General features: G+C 39.8%; 1 protein-coding gene across 4 annotated transcripts in view; it reads left to right on the plus strand.

Annotated features, from left to right (window-relative positions):
- Positions 1 to 20,243, plus strand: part of ptprk (protein tyrosine phosphatase receptor type K) — a 96,237-nt gene extending 75,994 nt beyond the window's left edge. The window contains exons 23-41 of one of the 4 annotated variants that reach the window (XM_029497154.1): positions 5,622 to 5,782; positions 6,457 to 6,492; positions 8,551 to 8,562; positions 8,868 to 9,055; positions 9,472 to 9,559; positions 10,130 to 10,206; positions 11,484 to 11,501; positions 12,141 to 12,177; positions 12,315 to 12,412; positions 12,674 to 12,790; positions 12,931 to 13,085; positions 13,200 to 13,335; positions 14,343 to 14,492; positions 15,087 to 15,260; positions 16,870 to 17,001; positions 17,365 to 17,490; positions 17,616 to 17,779; positions 18,223 to 18,358; positions 18,839 to 18,892. In XM_029497154.1, coding sequence (XP_029353014.1) covers positions 5,622 to 5,782; positions 6,457 to 6,492; positions 8,551 to 8,562; positions 8,868 to 9,055; positions 9,472 to 9,559; positions 10,130 to 10,206; positions 11,484 to 11,501; positions 12,141 to 12,177; positions 12,315 to 12,412; positions 12,674 to 12,790; positions 12,931 to 13,085; positions 13,200 to 13,335; positions 14,343 to 14,492; positions 15,087 to 15,260; positions 16,870 to 17,001; positions 17,365 to 17,490; positions 17,616 to 17,779; positions 18,223 to 18,358; positions 18,839 to 18,892 — 2,059 coding nt within the window. Of the gene's footprint in view, positions 1 to 2,927; positions 2,958 to 5,621; positions 5,783 to 6,456; positions 6,493 to 8,550; positions 8,563 to 8,867; positions 9,056 to 9,459; positions 9,560 to 10,129; positions 10,207 to 11,483; positions 11,502 to 12,140; positions 12,178 to 12,314; positions 12,413 to 12,673; positions 12,791 to 12,930; positions 13,086 to 13,199; positions 13,336 to 14,342; positions 14,493 to 15,086; positions 15,261 to 16,869; positions 17,002 to 17,364; positions 17,491 to 17,615; positions 17,780 to 18,222; positions 18,359 to 18,838 lie in introns of all 4 variants that reach the window. The other 3 variants (XM_029497151.1, XM_029497152.1, XM_029497153.1) reach the window with 3 other exon arrangements.
- The last annotated feature ends 5,964 nt before the right edge of the window (positions 20,244 to 26,207 follow it).

The following is a 26,207-nucleotide window of genomic DNA, read 5'->3' on the forward strand; positions in this document are numbered from 1 at the left end:
TCTCCCCTCCGAACCTGTTTGAGCACTTCCTGAAGGTTGCTCTATTTTTAAGGCACTAAATAACTGAAAACATCTTCCAAAATTGGAAGCCATGCTGCCTCGATGTGGTGTGACTAAGTGTAAAGAAAGATCTGAGGCCTTTTTTTTTTTTTTTTTTTCTGGTGCACTACAGCTGTTGAATCAGTTTAGACAAAACAACCACACAGCTGACTCCACTGTGAGTATAGAAGAGAGATGTAGTGAAAAGGCCCTCAAGCTGAAGATCAAATAACTTTCCTAAGATTAATGGGCTATATAAACGCATCAAAGACATAAAAATATCTAATAGAAAGCTATAATTAATTACTTTAATCCGCTGGGACACACACTTTCCCCCAACATTTTATTTCTTGAGCTTCAGACTTCCAAGAATTCAAGTGCAGTGTTTTGAACATAATCTGTTGAAAGAGACATTTAAATTGGTTTGTGCAGAGAAGAGATGAGAAAAGAAAAGAAGTGACCATTGAGACTGAAAGTATATTTCAAAATGAGTGTCTCTCGGCTCACCATCATGGTTTGGCCTCTGTAGTGTAGATTTGGTGAAGGGCTCCACCATGTGGTGGTTCCACGCAGCCACACCTGACACAGCTGAATCAAACAGGTCTCTCTGTTTTAGATTAAGCTGTTCTCAAACAACAGTGTGAAAATAACTCACCTTTAAAGACATGCTAGTCTTATTCGCATAAATTATCTCTGCACCTTGTGGAGTTATTTACTTTGGGAACTATTTTACAGTTGAAGATGAGGGATATTATCCTGCTTCTACAGTAAATTGGTATTACTATTGTTTGTCTTTGAAGCAGTCATTAAAATCTATTTTATGTTCTTACAAAGAAACATTTATAAGATGAAAGGAGTATTATTCATGAACTGCCACAGAATTACTTGGCTGGCCTTGTTCTCTGACGTACACGGATATATCTGGTCCTCTCTAACACAAACATTATCATACATATGGGAGGGAGATCACATTGGCTTATTAGTTGCTTGAAGCTTCAAGCTCAACCACCTCTGCCAACGCTAGACAGCTTCTGCTTTCTCTCTTTATTGATTAGTGTCTACCTGAATAAGTCTGAGGTGATATGAGGTTAAATTAACATGCCCTTGCAACTTTCATGGTGTACGTGTGTGTGTACATGCACATTTTTAGCTCATGTACAGGTACGTGCTTGTGTGTAATAATTACCAATTACCACACATGACACTCTAGTCATGACCTTTCAGTTTGAATCTGATCTTCTGGAAACCTAAGTGCCTCATTAAAAAGAGAATAATTAGGAATTTAATTTAGCAGATACATTCACTTCTCGTGTTTTATATCACAATTTAAAAGGTACTCACTTTAAGAGATTGATAAGCTCATGGACAACCATGTAACTTTGACACGTTACAAGGAATTTTAAACGAGTCATGGTCAATTTAGGAAGATGTCTCTTTCAGGAAGTACCATATAGGGTTTTCTCTGAACACGGAGTTATTGCATCTTGCCAGAGGCTTTAAAAAACAACTAGGAAAACATTCTCTCAGTTACAACCAATCATAATCTCAGTCGGTAAATCAAAAACAATTACAGATGTTAAATTACAGTCAGTAATGAACTTTCATCTCAGAGGATCTTTGCTCCTGCAGCCCCTGACCTGCATATTTTTTATTTAATTCTGGTAATGAATTCTTCTGATCTGACTTCAGTGCTGCCGCTTTGGTGTCAAAGTGTAATTGTTTAAATGATAACCAGTGGCCTGATTGCTCTAACGTGTTTTACTGAACATTATCTTTTCCTTTGAGAATTTTAGGCCTTTCAATAATAGAAAATTGGTCCAAATTGAAAGATAATGCATTTTCAGGGGGTAACAGCTGTGCAGGACTATGCAATTTCACACAAAGCTCTGAGGAATTGAATTCAGTGTCTGTTGTTGTTCTGCAACCAAACCATCACTTGATCAAGCCGCATTCGTGCAGCTGGACCTGAGGCAACTTCTTATAAACGTTAGCACTGGATTGCCAAATGTTCAACATGCTGCCACGGGATGTGTGTAACACATTACACTTAGGTTGATTCCTGGCAACTGTTTATTACCAGCACAAGCAACTAAAAGTAATATTATTTATCGAAATGAGGAAATGATTCTGTTTGCACATGCAATTTGTGAAAACTTTTGAGACTGTGCAGCACCAAACATTGATCAATCCTAACTGATGTTTCCAGAACGACCCTTCACCCATTTGGGTTTTGTTTTTGTTTTTTGTTTTTTAGTAATATAAAAACATTTGTAATTTTATTTCACCCTCATGAGCATGAAGTTATGTTACTTGGTAGCTTTCTCTTCCATCAAGGTTTCTGGGGAGATCAATCTTCATTGTCATCGAACCTTTACAACCTGAACAATACTGCATCTTTAAAATAGTGGGACATGATGGCATCGCTATGACATCATGCTTGCTTTAAAGGAAGCGAGCTGCGTGGTGTTGCAGATCAGATGGCTTTATTGCAGTTCTGTTAGGTGTCAGTAAAAATGATTAGGGCTCAGTTATTAATTAGGGTTATCCAGTTGCAACAAACGGATGGTAGAAATATTGCATGAATAATTTAAACACAGCATTTCCAGAATTAAGGGAGGGACAGACTGCATGTGGACAGGTTAATTCTGGGACTGTGTTGTTATTTAAATTCTCATAGCTTGTTTTGTAGTATTTATTTAGCATTAGTTTCCTAAAGTAACGGGCCCCATAGTATTATCGACCCCTTGCATGGCCCCAAGTAGCAATCAAAGGGTGTTTTTCTTATGTTTCTGTTGTTGCTGGTTGGGACAGGACAGTATTGTCCTAATTTGCATATTCATGACCCTTGTGTCTCATTCTTTGCTTTCTGATTGGCTCACAACCCCCAGGAGGACCTACTATTCATACTCTTATTACCTGTAAGTAAACAACCAATCAACAATCAGCTCACCCAGCTGCTGTTATCTTATTGGGCGAATTATTAGTGGCTAGTTGTTGTTATTTTTAAAGATGCAGTATACTTTTTTCAAGACAAAACACATTTTTCAGCTCTGACCAACCAGCCAAAGCCATACTCATTGATGCCTCGCCAGGGTGGGGGTCAATTCACTTTCATATCAGTCAGTTCAAGATTTCCTTATTTCCAACACATTTATTCATTTAAAATTCTCAGTGTTAAAATTTGTTTTCTTTTTTTATCCAAAAAAAAACTTTGATGGTTTGTTGTCCAGAAAGTAAATAATCTATTGCTGAATCCTTTTTCAAATCAGTGTGAGCTCCTAATAAAGGGACTGAACTGACAGTGAATTGACCTCAGCTCCGGTGTCCTCTACATGCTCCAAAGTTGCTCTGAAGCAGGCTCAGGAAGGCCAAAGTTGGCCGTAAACCAGAACAAAGCGGGCCAAAGTGGGACGACACAGGCCTCAGCGTGTTATTTGAAAAAAGAATGCTGCACTTGTGACTTGTAGCTCTTTGTGTGCATGTAGTCATGTGTCCATCCATTTGCCCATCAAGTCACAGGTATCATGGCAACTCTGCTAAACATGCTCGGTGTGTCTCCTGTGTCGGTGGAGCTGAACCTGCCAATTTCCTCTCTGGGAAACGCAGCCTCTGGTGTTTGTCGGTCATTCTCACAATGGTTTTTCTTTGGTTCTGGGTGCTTCCTTCTCAGCTCTGCCTCCTCTCGTCTCCTTCCAGCTGTGACCAAAGTAGATCCCTAAACTTGCACTGCCTTTAAAAGAGGTCAGGGGTAGTCACTGCAATTTCAATTGGACAGAGGCAAAGCAATAAAATAATTTTATGATTTATTATCAGCTTAAAATAGTATACATGTACAGAAATACTACCAGTAAAGTAAAATTGCTGCAGCCTATCATTATTGATCCATTAACATTTAATGTCAGTTCTTCAAATTTGTACCATTGATGTGTACTATACAATGGGACTGAGAAGCTCATTTTCAATTGAATGCAAAGGCAATATCACACCTGTGGACACAAGTGTACATTCATTCCATTTAAAAGGAGTATAATCTGTGTATTAAATAAATGTTATACTCATTTGACCTAATTTAACACGTTCCAACCACGTTTTTCACGTGATTTAATCTAATGATTACACCGAATAATAAAAGTAATAAAGCTCATCTAGTTGAATTAGTTTAAGATGAATAACAACCCTGAGAGTGCAGACCGGTCTGAACAGAACCATGGACTTGAGGACTGTCACACCTTTAGAAAATGAGCCTGAAGTCAATCCATACTTTAAGTTACAATTCAAACCTTAACAATACATTAACAGTTCACAGTGAAATCCACTGTAGCTCTGGTCACATTCATCTCTGCTTCTTTGTCTCCCTTCTGCACAGCATCCACCATAGAGTGCCTATGGTGGCTTATAATGTAAACTTCTCCTGTCCACGTTTTCTGTTTGACAACCAATAATACATACAAGCACACACACACAAAGAGCTACACTTGGCCACCACTTATGTTTGTGTTCCTACTGAGTGTATCAGTGTGTGTATCTCATGTGTGTATGCGGTTTTCGAAGTGGAGTTGGTGTATTTTGGGTTCAAGAGGTAAAACACTGAAAAACAGCATGCATTCTGTCTGGGAAGAAGTCAGAGCTGTACATTATATCAGTTTGGCAACAATTAAAAATGTTTTCATCAATCTTCTGCTTCCATTAGCTGCAGTCATACTGTGTCCCAGTTTCAGAGAAGATTTCTTAAATTTATCTCTGGACTCAAATTTGAGCATGAAAGACCATGACTGTTTGTCCTCTGGTAGAGATGTTGTCTTTACTGATGTATATCTATGGCTCTGGGTATATAACATTCCTGCATGCTCTGTCATGCTCGAAATATGAAGTCCTCTACAGTTGCTTTTCCTGGGATTTTATTATTATGCACACTGAGAGTTAAACCTGAAAACGATAATGTGGTGTCTCTTTACTGAAATTACCGATGATGATTCTTGGGTTTATAAATGGTTTCCCCTGGGCGCCTATAAAATGCACATAATTTCCCTGCTTTTGTTTAAATGGGTTTTTCCCTGTCTTTGCTGTCAGATGAAAACCAAATATTTCATAGTTTGTCGATGATCTTTTCCCAATCAAAAGTTCAGTGTGTAATTAAACTTGGTGACTTTCATCTGACAGATTATCTATGGTACCATGTTTGATGGCAGGTCGGCCCTTTGCTTCTTGTGTCTAGGTCATAGGTCATTTCCCTGGTCTGACTTAGATGCTGCAGTATTTTCCCTTTGTTCCCAGAGCCACACCTGTTTAATGCTGCCATTTACAAACAACCCCATCCTTTACCTTCCTTGCTTGTTCTTTTCACTTTCCTTCCTCTCTTTCTCTTCTCCTGTTTCTTTCTTCTATCTTTCTTCAGAGGCCTGCAGCCCCCAGCCAAGCTGCTCTTATCCAACTAAAGAAGAGAACCTAAGATAAAACGTCAGACTAAATTTGGAGATTTTAATGGACCAAGTGCAGAGTGGGGCTGGGGTCTGCAGCCGAGCTGATGTCTGTCTCTGTGTGTCTAAGATGTCTGACTGTGGCCACGACTCTGCCTCTGACAGGAAACTGGCCAAAAAGCGTAAAGATGCCATTGGAACAACACGGCAGGAAATGACGCACATGGTGAACGCCATGGACCGCAGCTATGCTGACCAGAGCACTCTGCATGGAGAAGACCCGATGGCTGTGACGTTTATGGACTCGCACAACTACAACAACAGATGTAGGTTCTTAAGAAAGATAACTAATGTCGTGGTTTTTAACTCTTTCAGGTACACCTATGGGACATTTGCATGGTAGCTCCATACAAGACCTGTTCTGGAGAGATCTCAGTCCCAGATTCTCTCTGTGCAAAGCGTTTTAGGATCGCCATATTGATGTAACAGCTGCTCACACAGAATTGGCTCGGGGACTTCTGGCTATAGCTGGGAAGTGTTTCATACAGGAGCTATTTCTGCAGGCCTTAGATGATATAAAACCGAGAAAGGCAACAGATACTTGCCCTGAAGAAGCTGTATCTATGTTTGGTCTTTTTGCTTGAAAAATGACTTGAACAGTGGATAATTTATCAAGACAGTGGATCATCAGAACAGCTGCTGATTAATGTTGCGTTGATTTTCTGAATTAATCTAATAATCCCAGCTCCAGGAATAGCCTGATGAGTTTTAAGTTTGAAGATCAGAAACAAAAAGTGGTGGAAGGGTTAGGGTTATATGTGATTTTCAATTATTTTCCATTAAACAAAAAAAAAAAAAATAAAATCTGATCTATGGACTAGTTTTGCCAAGTTGGATGATCTGTCAAATGTAACTTTTTCTCTCCTTTGTAAGTCCTGATTTGCGGTCACACGCTGCTCCGTTTGTTCTGAGTATTTCCTGACCATTTTTCCTCCTGCAGTGCCCAACGATCCTCTGGTTCCTACTGCTGTGTTAGGTGAGACCCCTAGCATGGATGGCTATAGCATATCTGTCACCAACAAACGCGCTGTAGTCATCACCCATCATCATCACGATGCCCCCGTACTTATAGCCCTGTCCTGTATGTTCCTGTGCGTCACCACATCGGTCCCACACGGCCAAAGCCTCCTTGGTGTGTTTGATGTTTCTGTACCAGGCAGTTCCACCTGACCTACAATCACAAATGTTTAAATTATTTTCAGTATTCCCTCAGACGTGGAACCATTAGCTCTAATATCAGTCACTTGGAAGTGAACAATATTAAAAAGAAATACACAGAAAATATAACATGTAATTTAAGGTTTGTTTAAAAAGCAATTGTGTATGTAATGGATTAGAATAAGTAAGGATAACTATCATCCTTTATCTTTGTTTGTCGCCCGCTGCCAACTTTCTGTGTAAAACATGCCTGGTACTAACAACTCAAACAACCAAGCACTTCATCTGTCACGCTGTGTTTTCCCTAGGTTTAATCATTCCCAGTCCCAGTCATGGATTCTGTTTCCTACTGAGCGTTATTGATATTCACAGTAATTACTGTCATCCTCCCTTAGAGAGCTGATTATTTCCAGAGTTTTGAGTTGTTTCAAGGCACGCCATCTCCTGTCCCAAAAATGAGAGAAACTCGAGGAAGACAATTTGTCACATTGCCACATGAAAAAGAGCGCCGATAAAATCTGTGACATCAAGTGACAGTGAACAACTTAGCGCCTACAGCTCCATGTCTTTGGCAGAAGTTTTGTCTGTGCTCTGGATCCAGAAGTATCGACCATCTGTGTTATTCCCTGGGCTTGTTTTGTAGCTGATGCCCCAGTCTGAGTGTCTGAATCATGAAAGCTGTCATTTTTGCCAAGTTTGGATGTTTCTCCAGCTCGAGTGCCACACTGCAATGTGCTTATCTTTAGTCTAGTGTTGGCACTGTAGCATGAAGTGGAGTTCGAACGTGTCCTTAAGGCTTCTACAATCCACACCGTAACCAAACTGTGGTAACAAACTGTTTCATAGCCTCTAATTTGGAGTGAAGGCTGCAGTTACAATCTGTCCCAACCAATCACGTCACAGAGTGCAGCAAAAGTAACAAATTAAAAGGCAGTGTCAGGTCAGGTTTACTGTTAATTGGCCTGACGAGGACTTAACAAATCTTTAACCTTCATTAATGAGCGAACTTGTTCAGAGGAGAGAAAAGAATCGATTAGATGAAATAAACAGTGTCACTTAATAAACTGGTGAAAATGAAATCAGCCGGTTGCGCTGAAACACTAAGCTGCTCCATTATGCAACCTGTCAGTCTGTACATTAAATCTGCCGTCTCACATTACTTGCCGCAGCACAGAAATGTTCAACTACAACAAATTGAACCTTCAGTTATTTGTACATGTAATCAATTTTTGAAATTCAAAGTAAATTTAACTCTAATTCTCATCATTAAACTTGTTCCTTTCTGCACTATGCAACAGTTAATTTAATACCTGTGGTTTTAAATCAATTTCATTCTCTCTCATTGTCACTTCACATCCAATTTTCTACTCTAAATTTGCCATTTTGTTGTTAGTGTGGGCTTATTTCTCTAAATGTTAAATTATATCAAACTATTTGAACCATTAAAATGGGTTTGGTGGATGCACACATTTTAAAGTGTAATTGATATTTGTATCAGCAGTGACTGCAACTATTAATTTTATTGAGAAAAGCAGCAGATTACACCAGTAAAATAATCCTTTTATTAGTCCCTCAGATGGGGAAATTCACAAACAGTAACTTAAGGGCTCATTCTAAGTTAATGGGTCCTGTAGTTTAACGAGACGCAGTTTTTTGTTATTGTTGTCGTCGTTGCTGTTGTCGTGGGAGTGTTTTGTTTTGTTTTCTGTCATCCTCATTTGTTTGGTGAACCTTTTTAAAACCACCCATTGAGTTTAAACCTTTGGGCTCAATGTAAAACTTTGCCCTAGTTCACAGTCTGACTAACCAGTCCTTTTGCGCTGCAGTCTGACCAAAACTTTTCACTTTTTTCTTTTTCTGCTGCTTTGACATGTAGTTCCAATCACAGGTGAGTATAAACCCAACGAATGAACAAACAGAAGAATGGTTTTTCTGGTTTCAGGTAGAATGAAATATTTTCTTAGGATATTTAAATCAGAGGCACAGTTTGGAAAGGCAAAAAATAATTCTGCATACATCCTGATATATATTCAAGAAAAAATGCAATTATTATTATTTTATCGAGCTAATCTTAACTTAGTCCTCGTATCATTTTTTTTGCGAAGACAAATAATAATAATAATTGTGGTAAATGAGCAAACAAGTCAAAGAAAATTAGCAGATTAACTGACAAAACTCCCGCCCCTCTTCTAGATGAGAACCACAGTGGTTCTGCGGCAGAGAACAGCAGACTTCTGGATGTTCCTCGCTATCACTGTGAAGGAACTGAATCTCCCTATCAGACAGGGCAGCTCCACCCCGCCATCCGAGTGGCCGACCTCCTGCAGCACATCAACCTCATGAAAACATCTGACAGCTACGGCTTCAAGGAGGAGTATGAAGTAAGATTATTATGATCAGTACCTGTATCACCTGTGCTTTTTGCTCCTGTATCAGGGTAGCTAACAACAGAAAACATTAGCATTAGCACTCAGCTTTGCAATGTGTTTTATACACTTAACACAAGTGGTTGTGTTCATCTGTGATGCTTGGCTAAACATTCCACCTCTTCATTTCAAGGTATTTTCTGCTTTATTGACTAAACACTCAAAAGTGCTAAAAACCTTTTTAATGCCCTCCTTTTTTTTATTATCCAGCGAACATCATCTTACCACTCATGTACCAACAAGAAACACCAGAGCAAAACCACAATTCAAGCCCTTCTTTCCCCCAGAATTATTATGTAGGAGTGTTAGTCTAATGATGCATGATTGTGTAATTTTCTTTCTGATTTTCCCGTGTGTTGTTGGTGATACAGAGCTTCTTTGAGGGCCAGTCGGCCTCCTGGGATGTCGCCAAGAAGGAGCAGAACCGCACCAAGAACCGCTATGGAAACATCATAGCATGTGAGCAAGAGACTTTATTTATGTTTCACTTTTCAAAGCGTCTGCGACAAATTTGTTCCCCATGAAGAATGACAAATGAAAAAAGATAAAAGAGACCAGAAGAAACAGCAGAACCAAGCAGAAGCATATGTATTATTATTAGTATTACTAATAAAAAGATGGATTTTAAGATGCTTTTTTGAAATGTCTACTGATATGGAGTCTGTGAGACTTTGTGTGGCTGATCCACAGTCATTTGGGAATAACTGCAAAATCACAGTCAACTTTAGTTTCCAGCCTATACGTGGAAGAGGCTTTAGTCCCTGCTCCAAAGATCTGAAGTTTTCCCCAGTGTACGAGAAGAGCAGCGTCAAATTTGGGCATCACTTCAATGATCTTAGCTCATTTGATACTGTAGTCTTCATGATGCTTCTCTACTGCCTGAAAATGTTGGACCGAGACCATATTGTTGAATAATTTTCTCTAACAAATCTTCTTTCTGTTTTCCTTTCTCTCTATGCAAATGTCTCTTATTGGGTTTTTCTCTTGCCCTTCCTCCCTCCTACACTCTCCCCCTGTGCCTTTCTTTAGATGACCATTCAAGGGTTATTCTTCAGCCAATAGAAGACGACCCCTCCTCTGACTACATCAACGCCAACTACATCGATGTAAGTGGAAACGCATCGAATGCTACTATTGGCTCCCAACGAAACCAACGAAACCACACTCCCTCGCTCGTATGTCAGGCCTCTATACCTTTATTGCGTCTACTAGTCATCTATCATGCCATCGTACACGTCATCCCCAGGTGTCAGTCCTTTCTCCCAAGTCTGTCCATTTTTTCATCCGTTTTAAAGAAATGCAAGTGACAGCCATACATCATCAGGAGCTATGCAAAGATGTGGCGTTATTTCTATTTTGTGATGGGACAAATTACAGCTAGCTGCAGAGGAAACAGAAAGTCTGACTCCATCACCATTAGCAAAGCACCTCTAAGGCTCGCTGATTAACACGTTGTAGCTTGTTTGTCTAATCCACAAAATAATGAGGGCCCTTCTGCAATACAGAGTAACAAAAAAAAAAAAAAAACATGTTTAAAGTAGGCTTCTTAAGGGCTTTTCTTATCTTTGGCCAAAGTCCAAGGAATCATTTCTTCCTTTTTCCACACTTTATGTAAAGCTGAGCTTGGTCGCTGCAAGATGTAGCCTCATATTTAAGATGCAGACATGAGAATGGTGTAAAATTCTTCGAATCCACAGCAAATTCGTATATATCCCTCAAGTTGCTGCATTTACTCCAGCCTTCAGTGCATCTCTCATCTGCACCGTCCTTCCAGTCATCCATTTCAGCAGCACACAATCCATTCCTCTCTTGTGTGAATCGTGTCTGTGCTGACTGATCTCTCTTTATAAATACACATTTTTCCATTATTCACTTTTACCATCTCCACTCTGTTAATCTTTCACATTGTGCTTTTTGTAATGCTAATATGCTTTTAGCTGTTTTTTCTGTATCATCATTAAATGACATTACAGCTATTACATGCATGTCACTGCTCATTCTAAGCTAAAAATTGAATGATTAGAGTGGACACTTCCCGGTGTATGAAGCAAATATCAATGGTTACTAAGGTACTTTAATGGCTGGGCTGCGCTGAGCATACATTCTCGTGACCCTTGGTAAAGAAAGCTGGAAGATTTCTTACAATATGACTGTAATTTTAAGTTAAATGGGAATTTAGGAAGTGTCCTTTCTTTTCAGTCCAACTCTATACTTTAAATCATGTTTGTTTTTTGTTTTTTTTTTGCATGTTTCTTTCTGCAACTCCCATTATGTCAATGCAACTTTTCTTTTTCTGATTGACACTCACTGACATTGTTGTGCTTTCTTTCTTTCTTTCCTTCCTTCTTCCACTCGTTCTTTCTGCCTGTGGTTTGGGCTATAGATTTGGCTGTACAGGGATGTAAGTATCACTGTGGATTCTTTCATTCACGCCCCTCAACTTTTACACCGTTTCATTTATACATCCATTCCCACACTTGTCCTTACATGCATCAGGTTATGATGTATGTACTTCTTCAGTTGCTGGGGCCTCTGCATGAGATATTTCACACCATCTTACCATCCCACCAGTCTTCCTTGCATGTCACTGGCAACTGTACATTTGCTCATACATAGTCTTTATTTTGGTCTTATTGCCACCAGGAAATCCAATATAGTGGTTAACAATTGTTACAAAGACCAAAGGTATTCATGCAGGGTATTTGTATGCTCAGACTTTCTTATCTAATATGAAAAACTTTACAGCTTAGGTTTGTTAAGCAGTAGTGTTAAACAAGTTTATCTCCAATCGCATCACCATGAGCTAAGTCTGTAATGAATAAAACCAAATGCAGTGTAGCTGAAAATATAAACAGAAAAAAAACATGATTTTATTTAATTGACTGTGTAAATAACTCCCTTATTGCAGTTGTAAACATCTTGGACATGCTGCTTTCATATGAGCAAGAGTAGAATATGAATGCAGATGTTTCCAATGTTTTTAACATGATACAAACGCTTCATGTGTATTGAGTTGTTGTGTCTTCGTGTTGTGTTCCAGGGCTACCAGAGACCAAGCCACTACATTGCAACTCAAGGTACAGCACACATAGAAGAAACTAGAAGAAACTTCTGCATAGTTATTATGTGGGGCGTTGAAATAATAGCACTTTTTCCCTAACACAAAGGAATTAGGCAAAGCACTGAGTATATGCTGTTGTGTGTCTTTTTGAAGGTCCCGTTCATGAGACAGTGTATGACTTTTGGAGGATGGTGTGGCAGGAGCAGTCGGCCTGCATCGTCATGGTAACCAATCTGGTGGAGGTTGGAAGGGTAAGTTGTTGTTTTCGAGTAGGCAAGACACTTTCCCCACACTGATTGTTTCATTCTCTTACCCTCTGACATTTTGTACTAGATGGATAACCAGATTTGAAAATAAATAAATAAGTAAATAGAAGATTTATGTAACACTCTGAAATAGCTGTAGCCTTTTTCAGCAAGATATTTTTCAAGCAAGGCATTGTTTTATAATGTTAATGTCAAATGTGCAAATGCATCAGTGCAAGGAATTTTATTTAATTTGATCCTTAACAGGTGAAGTGCTATAAGTATTGGCCAGATGATGCTGAAGTGTACGGAGACTTCAAGGTGACTTTCGTGGAGGTTGAGCCTCTTGCTGAGTATGTGGTCCGCACATTTACCCTGGAGAGGGTGAGTGATTTTTGTCTGTGTGTGTGTTTAATGCCAATAAATTGCAAAATGCTGTTTATTATTCAATAAGTAAAAAGTCTGTAAAGTTTATGAATGGGTTCATGACATTCCACCTAAAGATGTTCTCTGTCTTTATCCAGCGTGGTTTCAACGAGGTGCGGGAGGTCAAGCAGTTCCACTTCACAGGCTGGCCTGATCATGGAGTTCCATATCACGCCACAGGACTTCTTTCCTTCATCCGCAGAGTTAAAATCTCCAACCCGCCTTCCGCTGGGCCAATTGTGGTCCACTGCAGGCATGTAACACTGTACCTGCAGACCTATATGCACTGTCCCACCTAAAATTAGCAGTACCTTCACATCAGAAATGTACACACACGCATAGTCATCCATATTCTCTGTGTCTGCAGTGCCGGAGCAGGACGCACAGGCTGTTTCATAGTCATTGACATCATGTTGGACATGGCGGAGAGAGAAGGAGTGGTTGACATCTACAACTGTGTGAAGGCTCTTCGCTCCAGGAGGATCAACATGGTACAGACTGAGGTGACTGCATTACCCATCCTCCATCTGCATCCATGTCTTAAAATAAACCCTCGGCCATTAGTATGGTGCCGACTGAAGTGACTGCATTGAGCCATTTATCTGCCACCTCCTCATAAACATGTCATCCCACCACAGAAGCACAGCAAACACGTGATTTAATGTACTATAAATCACACTTGGTAAGAAAAAGTTCATCCTCATACATCAAACCACATTCTTTTTTCTTTTTTCTTTTTTTTTTGAGAGAGAGAGAGATCTGAAAATATCCCGCTTTGGTACCACCCAGTGGTAGGATGAAAATTTGCAAAGCGTCTTCCTCCTTGATGTTTTAGTGGAGCTGCAATAGTTCCCAGTAAACACTTACTGAAGAGTCCAAGGAGATATTATTAAGTGAGATATATGATTAAGTCTGCTCTCTGTGATTTTTAGAATAAACTGTGCATCAATTCATTTATGCAGGAACTAAACGTGCAGAATTGTCATCTTCTGCTCCTCCATTTTTTCAGGAATTGCCAGCTGTATATCTTTAGTTGTTTTATGGAGACATTAAGGCACAAGCTCCTTAAATTCTTTTACTGAGTTTTTTGCCAATTGCTATCATTTTCACATACTGTAGTAATTATTATTTTGAAATATTGCAGCATTGCAACAGTTCAGACTCAGATGATGCCATTGATCAGATGACAAAGCACATTCACATTATAGTTTTCTCTCTGTCTCCTCTCTCAATTGAAGCTGCTGTCATGTTTTTTTAGGGCCTAAAAATGCAGTTTCCTGGACAGACTAACTCCCAGTTACTCAAACCTTCACATTCATCATCATCATCCTTATCATTCATAGCCATCAGCCATCACTCACCCACACTGTCTGCGTGCTCACTTTCATTTTGGTATCACTGCTGTTTGTGGTTTCCATGTGACAGATTGTGAGCTTTATTGTTTACCAATTATCCAAGGGTGAAATGCTCGTGTGGATGTGATAATATGTTTTGAATTCTATGTCTTCAGGAGCAGTACATATTCATCCACGATGCCATATTAGAGGCTTGTCTGTGCGGAGAAACAGCCATACCAGTGTGTGAGTTCAAAGCTGCTTTTTATGAGCTGATTCGCATCGACTCCCAGACCAACTCATCACATATAAAGGATGAGTTTCAGGTAAAAACCCATTTAACTTTAATCTTCAGCCCTTAAGGTGACACATACCTGGCTTGTGTGTATCAGACAATTGGCATCAAGTGGTTTTGAAACATGCCAATAAAAGCTTCCTGTAACAGAGCAGCAGCTGTGGCTACAATGAATTTAGTTTCACATCACAACACAATTATGAGTTGAACCAAGAGTCACCTCTGTGCTGTTCAGTAGGTTCTGTACGTAGCGTTTTTCCCACGGGGGCTTCAAGCTCCTGGGGGAACTGTATTTACATTTGGCCACATTTTGGTGGAAGGATAAGCTTCTTAATCCAGTGCTGGACTTTCTCAAAACCTCAAACCTAAACTCCATCTTATCCTCTTCCTCCAACCTACAAACAGTCAAGAAGACTCTTAATCTTTACATTTACAGTAGAGGCTAATCTGTGTCTGTGAACCCAGCACATCAGCAACACTGAATTCTCAAGCATGATTTTAGGATCTCTGTTAATCTTTTCAGGACCCGCCTTAGAATCTCAATACGCATGCTTTAGCATGTTTAAGGAAGTGAATGTCTCTTTTCTTGCGTATTAAACTATTATACGCCCCTCTCTATGTTCAGACATTAAACTCGGTGACCCCGCAGCCACAACCTGAAGACTGCAGCATTGCATTGTTGCCTAGAAACCAAGACAAGAACCGCTTTATGGATGGCCTTCCTCCTGATAGATGCCTACCCTTCCTCATTACAATAGACGGAGAAAGCAGCAACTACATTAATGCTGCTCTGATGGATGTAAGTCTATAACATAATCATACACACTGAAAGCAAGTTGTGTTATTTTCAACACATCAAGCAAGAGTAGTTTGGGACATTTCACCCAGTGTTTTTGTGTTTTGGTAGTTTTTTTTGTTTGTTTGTTTGTTGTTGTTGTTGTTTGTTTGTTTTTTTTGTTTTTTGTTTTGGTTTTTTTTATTAGCACACGTGGAAAAGCGTTTTACACCAACGGATGTGTTACTTTTAACACAGATGAAAAATGGGAACGTAAAAAATAAATGTGTATGCATAATGTCCATTGTCCCAAACTGCAGTCACAAATTTGTTGAAAATGATACAGACTCTTGAAAAGGTTATACACAACTGATAATTAAGTAAAACAAAAAAAAAAAAAAAACATGTACATGTAAACAGTTTTGCACAGATGTTTCTACCTACAACACACACTCACGCATGCACACACACACACATGCACACACACAGACTCCCCTCCCTGTTTGTGTGATGCTGTGTTTGTGGTTTTAGCAGCAGAAGGCTAGAGACAAATCCAGGTTCTGAGAAGACCATTAGCTTCTCTGGCCACCACCCAAACATTGCTCACATTGGCAACAGATAACACTGTCTCAACATGTTGCCTCTGTGTCATGACTTGAAAAACGAATTCATTCAGGAGGTAGAAATGTAAGGTAAGATAATACAGATAGACATAAGTTGAAGTTAATGTTTATTAGCCATTTTGTTCTTCTAAAAAAACATTGGAGAGGGAGTAAAAGAGAAAAAAGTAGGGGTGGGTTGTAGGTTCATTATGATGTTTGAAACACAAACTGTAATATTTGCATGGTGTGGAAAAAGACCTGGCTTCTCTCCAACAAAACTGTTGGAAGACAAAAAATATTGTAAATGCTTTAAATCTCACAGAGTGCAGTCCAATTTAAAAAAAAAAAAAAAACTTTAAATTTAGCAAAGTTTAACTTACCTTTGGCCTCTCTCTAACCAAGCTGTCAGAAGAGTTCCAGGTAATGGGATTTTTATGTCAAATCTCCAATACTGGATTTGTTTCATGGCTTCAGTGTCGTTCCGCCACCAGGTTCATGTTTAGCAAACCATTTGCTGTACACCCCAAATCCTGAACCTGAACCTGAACCTGACCCCCACATTAGACTCCCCTCAGTCATTCACACCCATGTCACATATTTGGCTGCATATTTTCATTCGGTTCACGTTCAGTTCAGTCAGTTCATAATGTCAAAGCAGAGTGTGATTCATCGGGCGGGTTCTCTCCAAAGACATTTGACATTGAACTTCCTGAATTGAGTGATCATGACATAACTGACCTTATTAACTTTAGATGTGGATGTAAATGTCTGTCTGTATGTGCAGTGCATGCTCTTCACCCACTGCATGATCACGTGACTGAACTGTATGTTCAATGTGTCATATCCCACAAGTTTCTTTCTTGCTCTGCTCTGTTCTTTGTGTTTTGCATTGTGTGTATGTATGAGATGTGAGATGAATAATGTGTAATGAAATGTAAAACTTCCTGCTTCACACCTTTGGTTAAAAAAAAAATGGATACCTTAATGTGAATGAAAGGTCAGATGTCAGTTTTATTGTCTGTTCTCTGCAGAGCTACAGACAGCCCGCTGCATTTATCGTTACCCAGCATCCTTTGCCTAACACTGTCAAAGACTTTTGGCGTCTGGTTTACGACTATGGATGTACCAGTCTGGTGATGCTGAATGAGATTGACCTGGCTCAGGTAAATGCATGTTACTGCTTTTCTTATATTCTGAAAAGCTTGCGGTATACAATATATTTCCAATGTACACACACACACACACACACAAGTAATAACCATAAACCTTTAGCACGGCAACTAAAGGAGGAAACAAGCTTTCATAACTCCAACAGTAATATCTCAGTGAGGAGAGGAAAAAGATAGTTATCATATATTATATACTAAAATGCTATACTGTGGTACTGTGAATGATTGGTGTCGTCGGTTTTATGGAATAAAAAGTCAAACATACTGGAATGAAATCTATTGACACCATAAAAGCTTGAAGGATTCATGTACTGTAGATTCCTGTTCTTCTCACATCTCGGGCCTGTTTCCTCTCAGGGTTGTCCTCAGTACTGGCCGGAGGAGGGCATGCTGCGTTACGGCCCGGTTCAGGTGGAATGTATGTCCTGCTCGATGGACTGTGACGTTATCAGCAGACTCTTCAGAGTGTGCAACCTCACCAGGGTGAGCACAACGCTGAGTTGTGGTTACTAATACAGCTCACAGTAGACAATGACTAGATTGGATTTGCACATCTTCTTGTATGTTGTCTTACATTTTCCAAATGCGTTTGCTGCTGGATGTTTCAGCCTCAGGAGGGCTACCTGATGGTCCGTCAGTTCCAGTACCTGGGATGGGCGGGACACAGAGAAGTCCCCGCCTCCAAGCGCTCCTTCCTGAAGCTGATCCTGCAGGTGGACCAGTGGCAGCGTGAGGGCGAGGAGGGAGAGGGAAGAACCATAGTGCACTGCCTGTGAGTACACAGCAAACACACAAACTCTCACCACACCACCATCTATAGAAGGAAGAAAAAGAACTGTCTGTTTAAAAAAGGAGGGGGCGGATTCATTCAAAGAGCGATGATTAATGGAATCAGTGTTGTGTAACCATCCAACACAACTGCCCTTTTTAAGATTTGTACTCACTTTAGAAACTGAATCATTTTTCTTGGCACAGTTATCTTTGGTGATTGTAAAAAGTGCTAATGACTCATGAAACTCAGTCTGGGACTTCTCTTTCAACATAAGGGTTTTTTTTTTCTTTCTTTCTTTTGTCTGATGATGCAGATATGTACTGTCAAGCCGGATGATTTGTTATCTGTATGTGAGAATCAGCAGCATCAACACTATGTGCATGTGTGAGGCAGGAAATATTAATCCGTGTTCATTTGTTGTATCATTTGGTGTTTGCTCGTAGGAACGGAGGTGGGCGTAGCGGAGTGTTCTGTGCCAGCAGTATCGTGTGTGAGATGGCTAAGAGGCAGAGTGTGGTTGACGTCTTCCACGCTGTAAAGACGCTGAGGAACAGCAAACCCAACATGGTAGATACTCCGGTGAGTCCGACAGAGAGTGAGAAAGTCTGTCTGGGTTGATTTATTGATAACCTTTAAATATTTGTACAGATATCTGAGTCCTTCCTGAAAAGTATCGAGGACACCCAGAAAAATGGTTTAGAAGCGGAAGTTCAATCAATAAGCATATTAAGATTTCTCCTTCATTAAAGGCATCTTACTCTGAATCCTCCACCTTCTCAAAATCATTGTAAATGGTGTCATGTTAACAGTAATAATATAGAATTTAACAGGTCTATTTTCAATAGTGCTTGCCTCACTTCTTATTGAATTCAGGTGTATAAAATCGAGCACTGAGCTGCAAACATTTACGCTGCGATAAGATCTCACCGACATTTCTTCCCCCCTGGACATTCCACCATCAGCTGTAGATGGTGTTATTGTAAAGTGGGAGCATTTAGGGACCACAGCGACCCCGTGAAAAGGAAAATATGAAGTGGAGTGCGTGTGTTTTATTTACAGGAGCAGTATCGGTTCTGCTACGACTTGGCGCTGGAGTTCATCGAGTCCTCCTAAACAAAGAAGAGACGAGGAGGTGAAGACGATGATGAGAACAAATTTTCACGTCTCTGGTGTTTGAGTCTTTGCTTACGCTTGGTCCCGACTCCCCTCCGTGGTGGCCGTTCTGTAGCATCCATTTTGCATCCCTACAAATGGCAGAGAGAAGAGAAATGAGCTCGTTGTAAGGGAACCTGAAGGAACTGAAGGAGCTGCTCGGTGCAGCAGAGGACGAGCTGTCACTCCTGTTACTCCTTTATGCTTAATGTGCAGCTTTTTGAGTGCCAGCGGGCCCCTGTATGTTCTGGGCCCCATTTAAATGTTTAACCCCGCCCCCCAGCATGGACCAGCTGCACCGTAGATGTCCCCTCCTTCTCCGTCAGCTGCACCCACAGCTTTTAAGTAACTGCAGTTTAAAGTTTTCTGTGGCTCCACAGTGTTAACGGGGCGTCTCATCATGGTGATGTTTGCATATTTCCAGCCAGTACTTTTTGTACCAGAACAAGAGAAACATAAATGTTGCAGCCTGGCCAGACTCCTGTGAATGCTTCTGTTTTCTACTCCAACTATCAGCAGCACCATCCTCATGATCTTTTTCTGTTCATTTCAGTATAATCTGACTTTTGAGTATTTAATAGCCCCCTTTTGCCCATTTTACACTGGATCCATGCAGTGGGTTGTAACAGAGTAGACAGAAAATGACAAAATGTTCATTGAAGTTTGCTATTAGATTAAGTAGCATCGTAGAATCGAGACTGACCATGAAGCAAAAGCAGAAGGTTTGCATGGGGAGTATTAGGCTTTTTGTTTTCTTTTTACGATATCATGAAGTGGCAACTTTAAAAAAAAAAAAATGTTGCGTGAGATTTTCAAAAAAAATGTATACGTTAAAAAAAAAAGTATGATATGTATCATTGTTTCTGTTCATTTCTGAGCTCTTGTTGCTTTTGTATTATCATTATCTGATCTACTGGATAGAAGTTTCAAGGTCTTCTTTGTACCCAAAATTGTACAAACACTTATGAGTCTTTGTTCAACCATGTGACATTAGCTTAATCATGTTTGATTTCAGGGCTGGGCCCAATGCACTTTCAATTCAGCCAATTCACAAATGGGATAGTTGTCAAAGTATAAACGGGTTTGAGCTTGGAGGGAAACAGCAGACTTTTGGAACTAACGCTCTTTCACAAACGGGTTCCATTTCTGTGTTGAAGAGAATTGGAAGTGAACTGACCCCAGGCTTCGTTTGTCCTGCGCACTGGCGGCCAACACGTTTTCTCTTTGTATTTTTATTTTGCAGCTGATGTTTATTCATAAGCCAAAGACTTTTATGTAAATATGTCTATATGGATAAAGCACATTGTTTGTATTTATTGTTTGTTTACTCGCATTGCTTGAAAGAACAATCATTCTTCATTCCACGTTTACTCGCACACCAGCGTTTCTTAAACCGCCGCTCAGGCCACAAAATGGGCTGCAAGTCTGTTTCCTCTGGAGTCTTGACAGTGTTGGCATGACGTGAGGAGCCGTGATGTGTCCAAGGTCAGAGGCTGCGTCTGCTCAGTTTGGGTCCATGAAGAAGAGTTTAAGAACCCCTGATTGAAGCTGTATATTGAGGCGTTAGAAGTAGCTTTTCAGTATTTAGGTGGAATTCGGTAGTACTGTCTTGTTTTCACTTAATGAATCTCTGTGTGATGTTACTGTGGTTTATTTGTGTAAAAGCCCATCGCTCTGTTTGTGGTCAGTAGAACATCAGTGCGTTTACATGCACAGAGTATTTTGGATAATAGCTCCTATCCCTCTTAACGTCTTAGTTGGGATAAGCTGTTTATCTTCATCCTCGTATCCTGCTCACCATTATCCCTGAATACACACTGACTCAGTGCTGCAAACAGGCTTAGTGAGCGAAACTCGCAGGACTGTGAAACAGAAACATTTATCGTGCCTAATCATTTGAATTTCCTCGTATTATCGTAGTATTTTAACAGCATCTTCGATCACAGACCAGGGCTTTGTTCAATGCGTTCTCATGGACGATCAATGTTTTGAACCATGATTCAGTGTGTTTGTTTCATTCGTCAGAATGCTTCATAAGTTCTTTGTGAGGCTTTACAGGCTTACTGAAAAATCTGATGTGTTCCCGTTTGTGTGCAAACTGATTTGAGGGGGAAAAAAAAGGAAAAAAAGAACAATAAAATGAAACTTTATTGTAAATAAAATGTTAGACGTTCCACTTGGCTGGAACAAGAGAAGCCCTACTCTTAAGGATGTTATTGTAAATAGATCATGAGTGCTCTAAAAGGCTCTATTGGATAGAACAGTAGAGATTTAGATGATGGATGCAACGTCAGAACATCAGTTCTGTTGTAGATAAAAAGAAGTCAGAGATTGTATTCCTGGAGGATTCAACTTCAAATAATATTGTTTAAAGACCAGTTCAGATTTCCACTCAGTAAAGAACTTTATTCTGCTGGTGGAACATCAGTTTTCAGTTTTTTTCTTCAGATGTCTGGCCAAAGAAGGGAAAAACAACGTCGGTCATAACACCACGTAAAGCTGAATAACGTTGTAAGTGATGCTGAGGTTGGCAGCAGCATCCAGACAGAAGAAGGCAAAGCAGTCAAGACCAGTTGTGTTAACAGAATTTTAACACTACACACATGAGGAGCAAATCGTGTTGAGATGCTCACAACTCCTCCTTAAATCTGAAGTAACGGCCCTGAAGAGTAGTGAATGAAGCTGGTTTCTGGATGAGAGGCCAGTTTGAGAACAGAATTGATATCCATGTTTCATAATTATTCTTGTCTGTAATGTTTGGCTTCTTTGCTGTAATAAAGACCACTTCTTTAATTAAAACTGTCAAGTGTTCTTCTGTTAGCGTAGAATGAAAACATTAATAAGAGCCAGAGAGGAAGTGATCACTCTTTTCAAACCAACAAGCTGCTGATCGTCACGACTGAACTGAAGGCTCGTCGTCCAGCCATTTTTCTGCCCGACTGGGACAATCACTCCATTCACTCTCTCTCAGATGGGATTCGCCACCTCCAGCCAGGCGGAGCGGGTTTACAGCATCTGTGTGAGGAGCTGCAGCCATAAAACACCAGACAAAGTGCAGCTGTGAATATGTTTGTTGTCTGTCGGTGCAGTAGAGCTTTCGCACAGGTGACATTTTTATTTGTCACAGCAGGAATCATATCAACAGTGTTTAACCTTCCACTGAAGAGCCATGAAACTTCTGTAATGGGACGGGAAGACCATGAATGATAATCACCTCTGTTTTTTGGTCTTTCTTCCTGTGACAGGTGAAAATGTTGGCAGGTAATTTGTGGGTTGAGCCAAACGGGAGCACGTGGGCCCAGAGCTCCTCTATAGAATGAAGAAGAAAATGTTCTGTTTACGCGTCACGGTGTCGTGGGTGAATCTCAGAGGAAGCTCTGGTCTGTTTAATGAAAGAGGCAGCCTCACTAGCTGTTTACAGGTCATTTCCACAGCAGCTATATCGACCTGCCATTGTTGTCAATAACAACAGATCAGTTAAAAAAAAATGTCATAAAACTAACAAAAAAAAAAAGAAAGAAACCAGCAGCAACAGTCTGCAGACCAGACAGACATGTTTCCCATTTATTTAATCACAACAGCAAGAGATTACTGTGGTGCTCCTGAGCAAGAGCTCTCCATATTTATCATTTAATAGCCCAACAGAGAGGTTACTTTAGAGGATGAATAACACTTTATTTACTTTAACGTAGAAAAACTGCCCTTCAGCTGGTCTGACAACAGCTCAAAAACTGAAACCTCTCAGACAGAAAATGATCACGCTCTCTCACAACCATGCTGTTTTCTTTAAAAAGTTTAATTTGCATAATTATTTACAACAGATGGTCGATAGCATTACTTCGAAGAGGCAAAATATATTGAACCACATTGATAAAGCAGGAAAAATAATAAAAAGATAAAAATAGTTGAAACCATTTCGAAACCTTGCATTTAGAAAAGAAAGTTTACAGTTCATTTATAGAAATGAAATATTCAGCTCAAATTAATCTTACAAACACAAACTGATCTGTAGAGTGCTGTAATACGGAACAGCAATGAAACACTAAATAATACATTAATTTTCACTATCCTGCATGCTATCTGAAGATCTTATAAAATAATATTGACAAAGGAACGTTAAACAACAAAAACATGGTCAAGAGCGGAAAATAGTTCCATTTAAATTAGGCATATATTATATATTTATATATGTATATTTCTGTACAAATACTGAATATTTGGCATTATATTTATCCTCATTATTGATATATCTAACAATTCAAAATAGTTTTAAGCTAACCACAAACCTTTTATGCTATCAAATTTTTTCTCGTATCACATTCCAAAACCCATAAGAGGCCTTTAGTTATTTCTACCCACAGCCACAACACAAGACATTTCTCCACCAAAGGCAAACGAACATGTGACTGTTCTCTTTCCTCATAAAGCACTGAAACAGAACTGAACACAGGAATACAGAAGTACGTAACATGGACAGCATATTCCCGACGAGCTGACTCCTCTTACTGCGACGTGGCAACAAAAACTGATTCACGCTATTAATGGGCACAAACAGAAATGATAAAAATCTGCCTCAGGGACGTCACAGGACAGAAATCAAGTATGTGGAAAGCGTTACATGTAAGCATCTTAAAAATCTGTTCAAAAGCTAAAGGTTTGAGATTTTCAGCTTTCTTTAAGATTTCAAAAAGTTTGACACAACTCTCATATTTTACATAAAATATGAAGCTACGTCCAGTTGGAGGTGATTAGCTTAGCATAAGGACCACGGTTCCTCCCAAAGCCAATCCCAGCAGCCTACACCAAAGCTAACGAGTTTAGAAGCTATGTTGTTCCCTTGTGATGCACAAAAAGTGATTTTTCCTGTTTTCAGTTTTTATGCTAAGTATTGTTATGCAGTCTCAGTATACAACCCTGTGAGACTTTTTTTTTTACAGGTTAAACAAACAATATACAGTTGTGAACTTTACAGATGCTTGGTATGTGTCCTCTATGGTTGATGTTACCAAACTAACATTTTTCCTGTTTTCAGTCTTTATGCTAAGCAAAGCTAGTCGGCCACTGGATGTAGCTTTGTATTCAGTGCAAATATCAGAGTGATAGTAGTCAACATATTCAATTCCCAAAGAAAGCGAGTATGCATGTTTGCCAAAAATGTCAAAAAGTTCCTTTCAGTGGCCCAACAGCCACCCAAAACTCCTGTAACATCCCTCAGCCTTATTTACGTCAGAAGTCTGGAGACCAGAGTCAGAAGCCAAACCAAATCTCTAAATTAGGCTTATTGCTTGAGGAGCAAACACACTCATACAGCCAAGTATTAATGTAAGCATGACGTCAAATATGGTCCATAATTACACACTTCACTGCCGTTTGGCTTGTGTGACAACACACGCAACTGAGCGCCGCGTGTTTTATGAGAAGAGAGAACAAGAAATAGAAAGACATCTTTGCAGTGCAACTGTATCAGAAACAAGGAGAAAAGCTCTCAATGGAACGTGAACGCGCCTCTTGAAAAGAGCGTCTCAAGATACGTAGAAGGGTTTTTAATAACTCAGGGCACTATCTTGAGGAAATACCACGACAGTGCTGCCGTGGTGTGTATGCATGTGTGCGTGTGCATTAGATGTTTTTGGTGAGTGCTGATTGTCAGAATGAACCAATAAAAGAAGCAAATTCAGGAAAAGTACAAGGAGAGAAGTTGGTTGATTCAGCACCTATACAGACTTCTCTGAGGTTTATCTTCAGGATAAATACTAAATGATATCAGTCTGAAATATTGTTGTACAAGGCAAAAACAGAGTAGTCTTGAGTAGTGAATAAACAGGGAGCCATGGCAGAGCAACTTTATGTGAATCCTTTGAGAGTATTACTTAAAGTTAGCTGACATTTTCTTTTCTTTTTTTTTTATCAGCGTAAAGCAAAGTGATCGCTGATGAATTGGGTATTCGATGACAATGACAGCACACGTTTTTGCTCCTGCAGTGTAAAGCAGAATGAACATGGTGCTCTCAGTGCTCTGTAAATGAAAGGTGATCTGCACCAGGGCCTGCAGGCTCTGCAGCCCCACAGAAGTACTGCTGCATAGTACACAGGCATGACAAAGTGTTCCTGTGGAGATTACAACTACTCCTAATATACCATGTTTGCTAGAACGCCTAACTGTGAGGTAAATAGCTGTAGGTGAGCCTGCCTGTCATTGTATGAAAACACTATTGCACTTTTTGGCTGGTCAAGTTTTGTCAGTCCCCAGATTCTGTGGATGTGGAAGCCAGAAAAGGCAGAAACATCACAGGAGTACAATATCACAGCGAGGAGGAAAAATAGATAAAGACCTTTGTAGAAATGATCTTTTATGCTTTGCTGAAATGGACATGTTGTGATTACATCGTCATATCCACTGATTTTATACAAATTGTATCTTTAATGGACCTTACTGTGTCTAATGTTAAGTCGACAGATAAACTGAAATGGGAAGATGTGACTGCATCGTTGTGAGTCGTAGCAGGACATCTATGTGAGCTCAACCAAATATTGAAAAACAAAAAACAAAGAGGATAACAAATGTAACCAAATCCTCCTCTGATAGCCTCTACACTATATTGTGCTGAAGTTTATTACAGTAAGACGTTTGAATTAGTCAAATATAAAGTAAATCAGTTCTAAATTCTGCAGTCCAACCCAGCCCAGTTTCCAGCCCTTTGAAATGGTATCACAGACAAACTCACACTCTGAGAGGTGTCGCAGTCCTTTCGCATCCCACAACCCAAAACATTCACTCACAGAGTCCTATGAGAATCAGACTGTAAGGCACCTGAGGATTTGTCATGTACATAGTTGCCAAACTCTTAAGCCCCTTGTACCACGAGTGGGAGACACAGATGCAAAAGAAAAACACATGTAGCTAATGACGTGGAATTGTAAAAGACACAAAATCAAGGAAATGGTACCATGATTGTAGACTAGCCCCGCATGATACCACAAAACAGATGATCTTCATCTCAAATAAGTCTGATGTTAATGTGATGATGTAACACGAGCTCTCATCGTGTATCTTCCTGTGATTTTTGAGGACTTTTCTGTCTGAAATCAGCCTCACTAACATGTGATTGGTGCAAAAACAGCCCAAGTGACATCAATTTTCAGTCAGTCCTCATCACTCCCAGTCCACTTGGACTCAGACGGGCCTTTAAGGTGGCACGTGACAGCTTCACAAATGGCAATGTATGGATTTTGTGTGCTGAATCAAACTCACTTTAAATTTGTAGATTTGACTCCC

This window comes from Echeneis naucrates, chromosome 24 (assembly GCF_900963305.1).
Source record: "Echeneis naucrates chromosome 24, fEcheNa1.1, whole genome shotgun sequence".
Taxonomy (NCBI): domain Eukaryota; kingdom Metazoa; phylum Chordata; class Actinopteri; order Carangiformes; family Echeneidae; genus Echeneis; species Echeneis naucrates.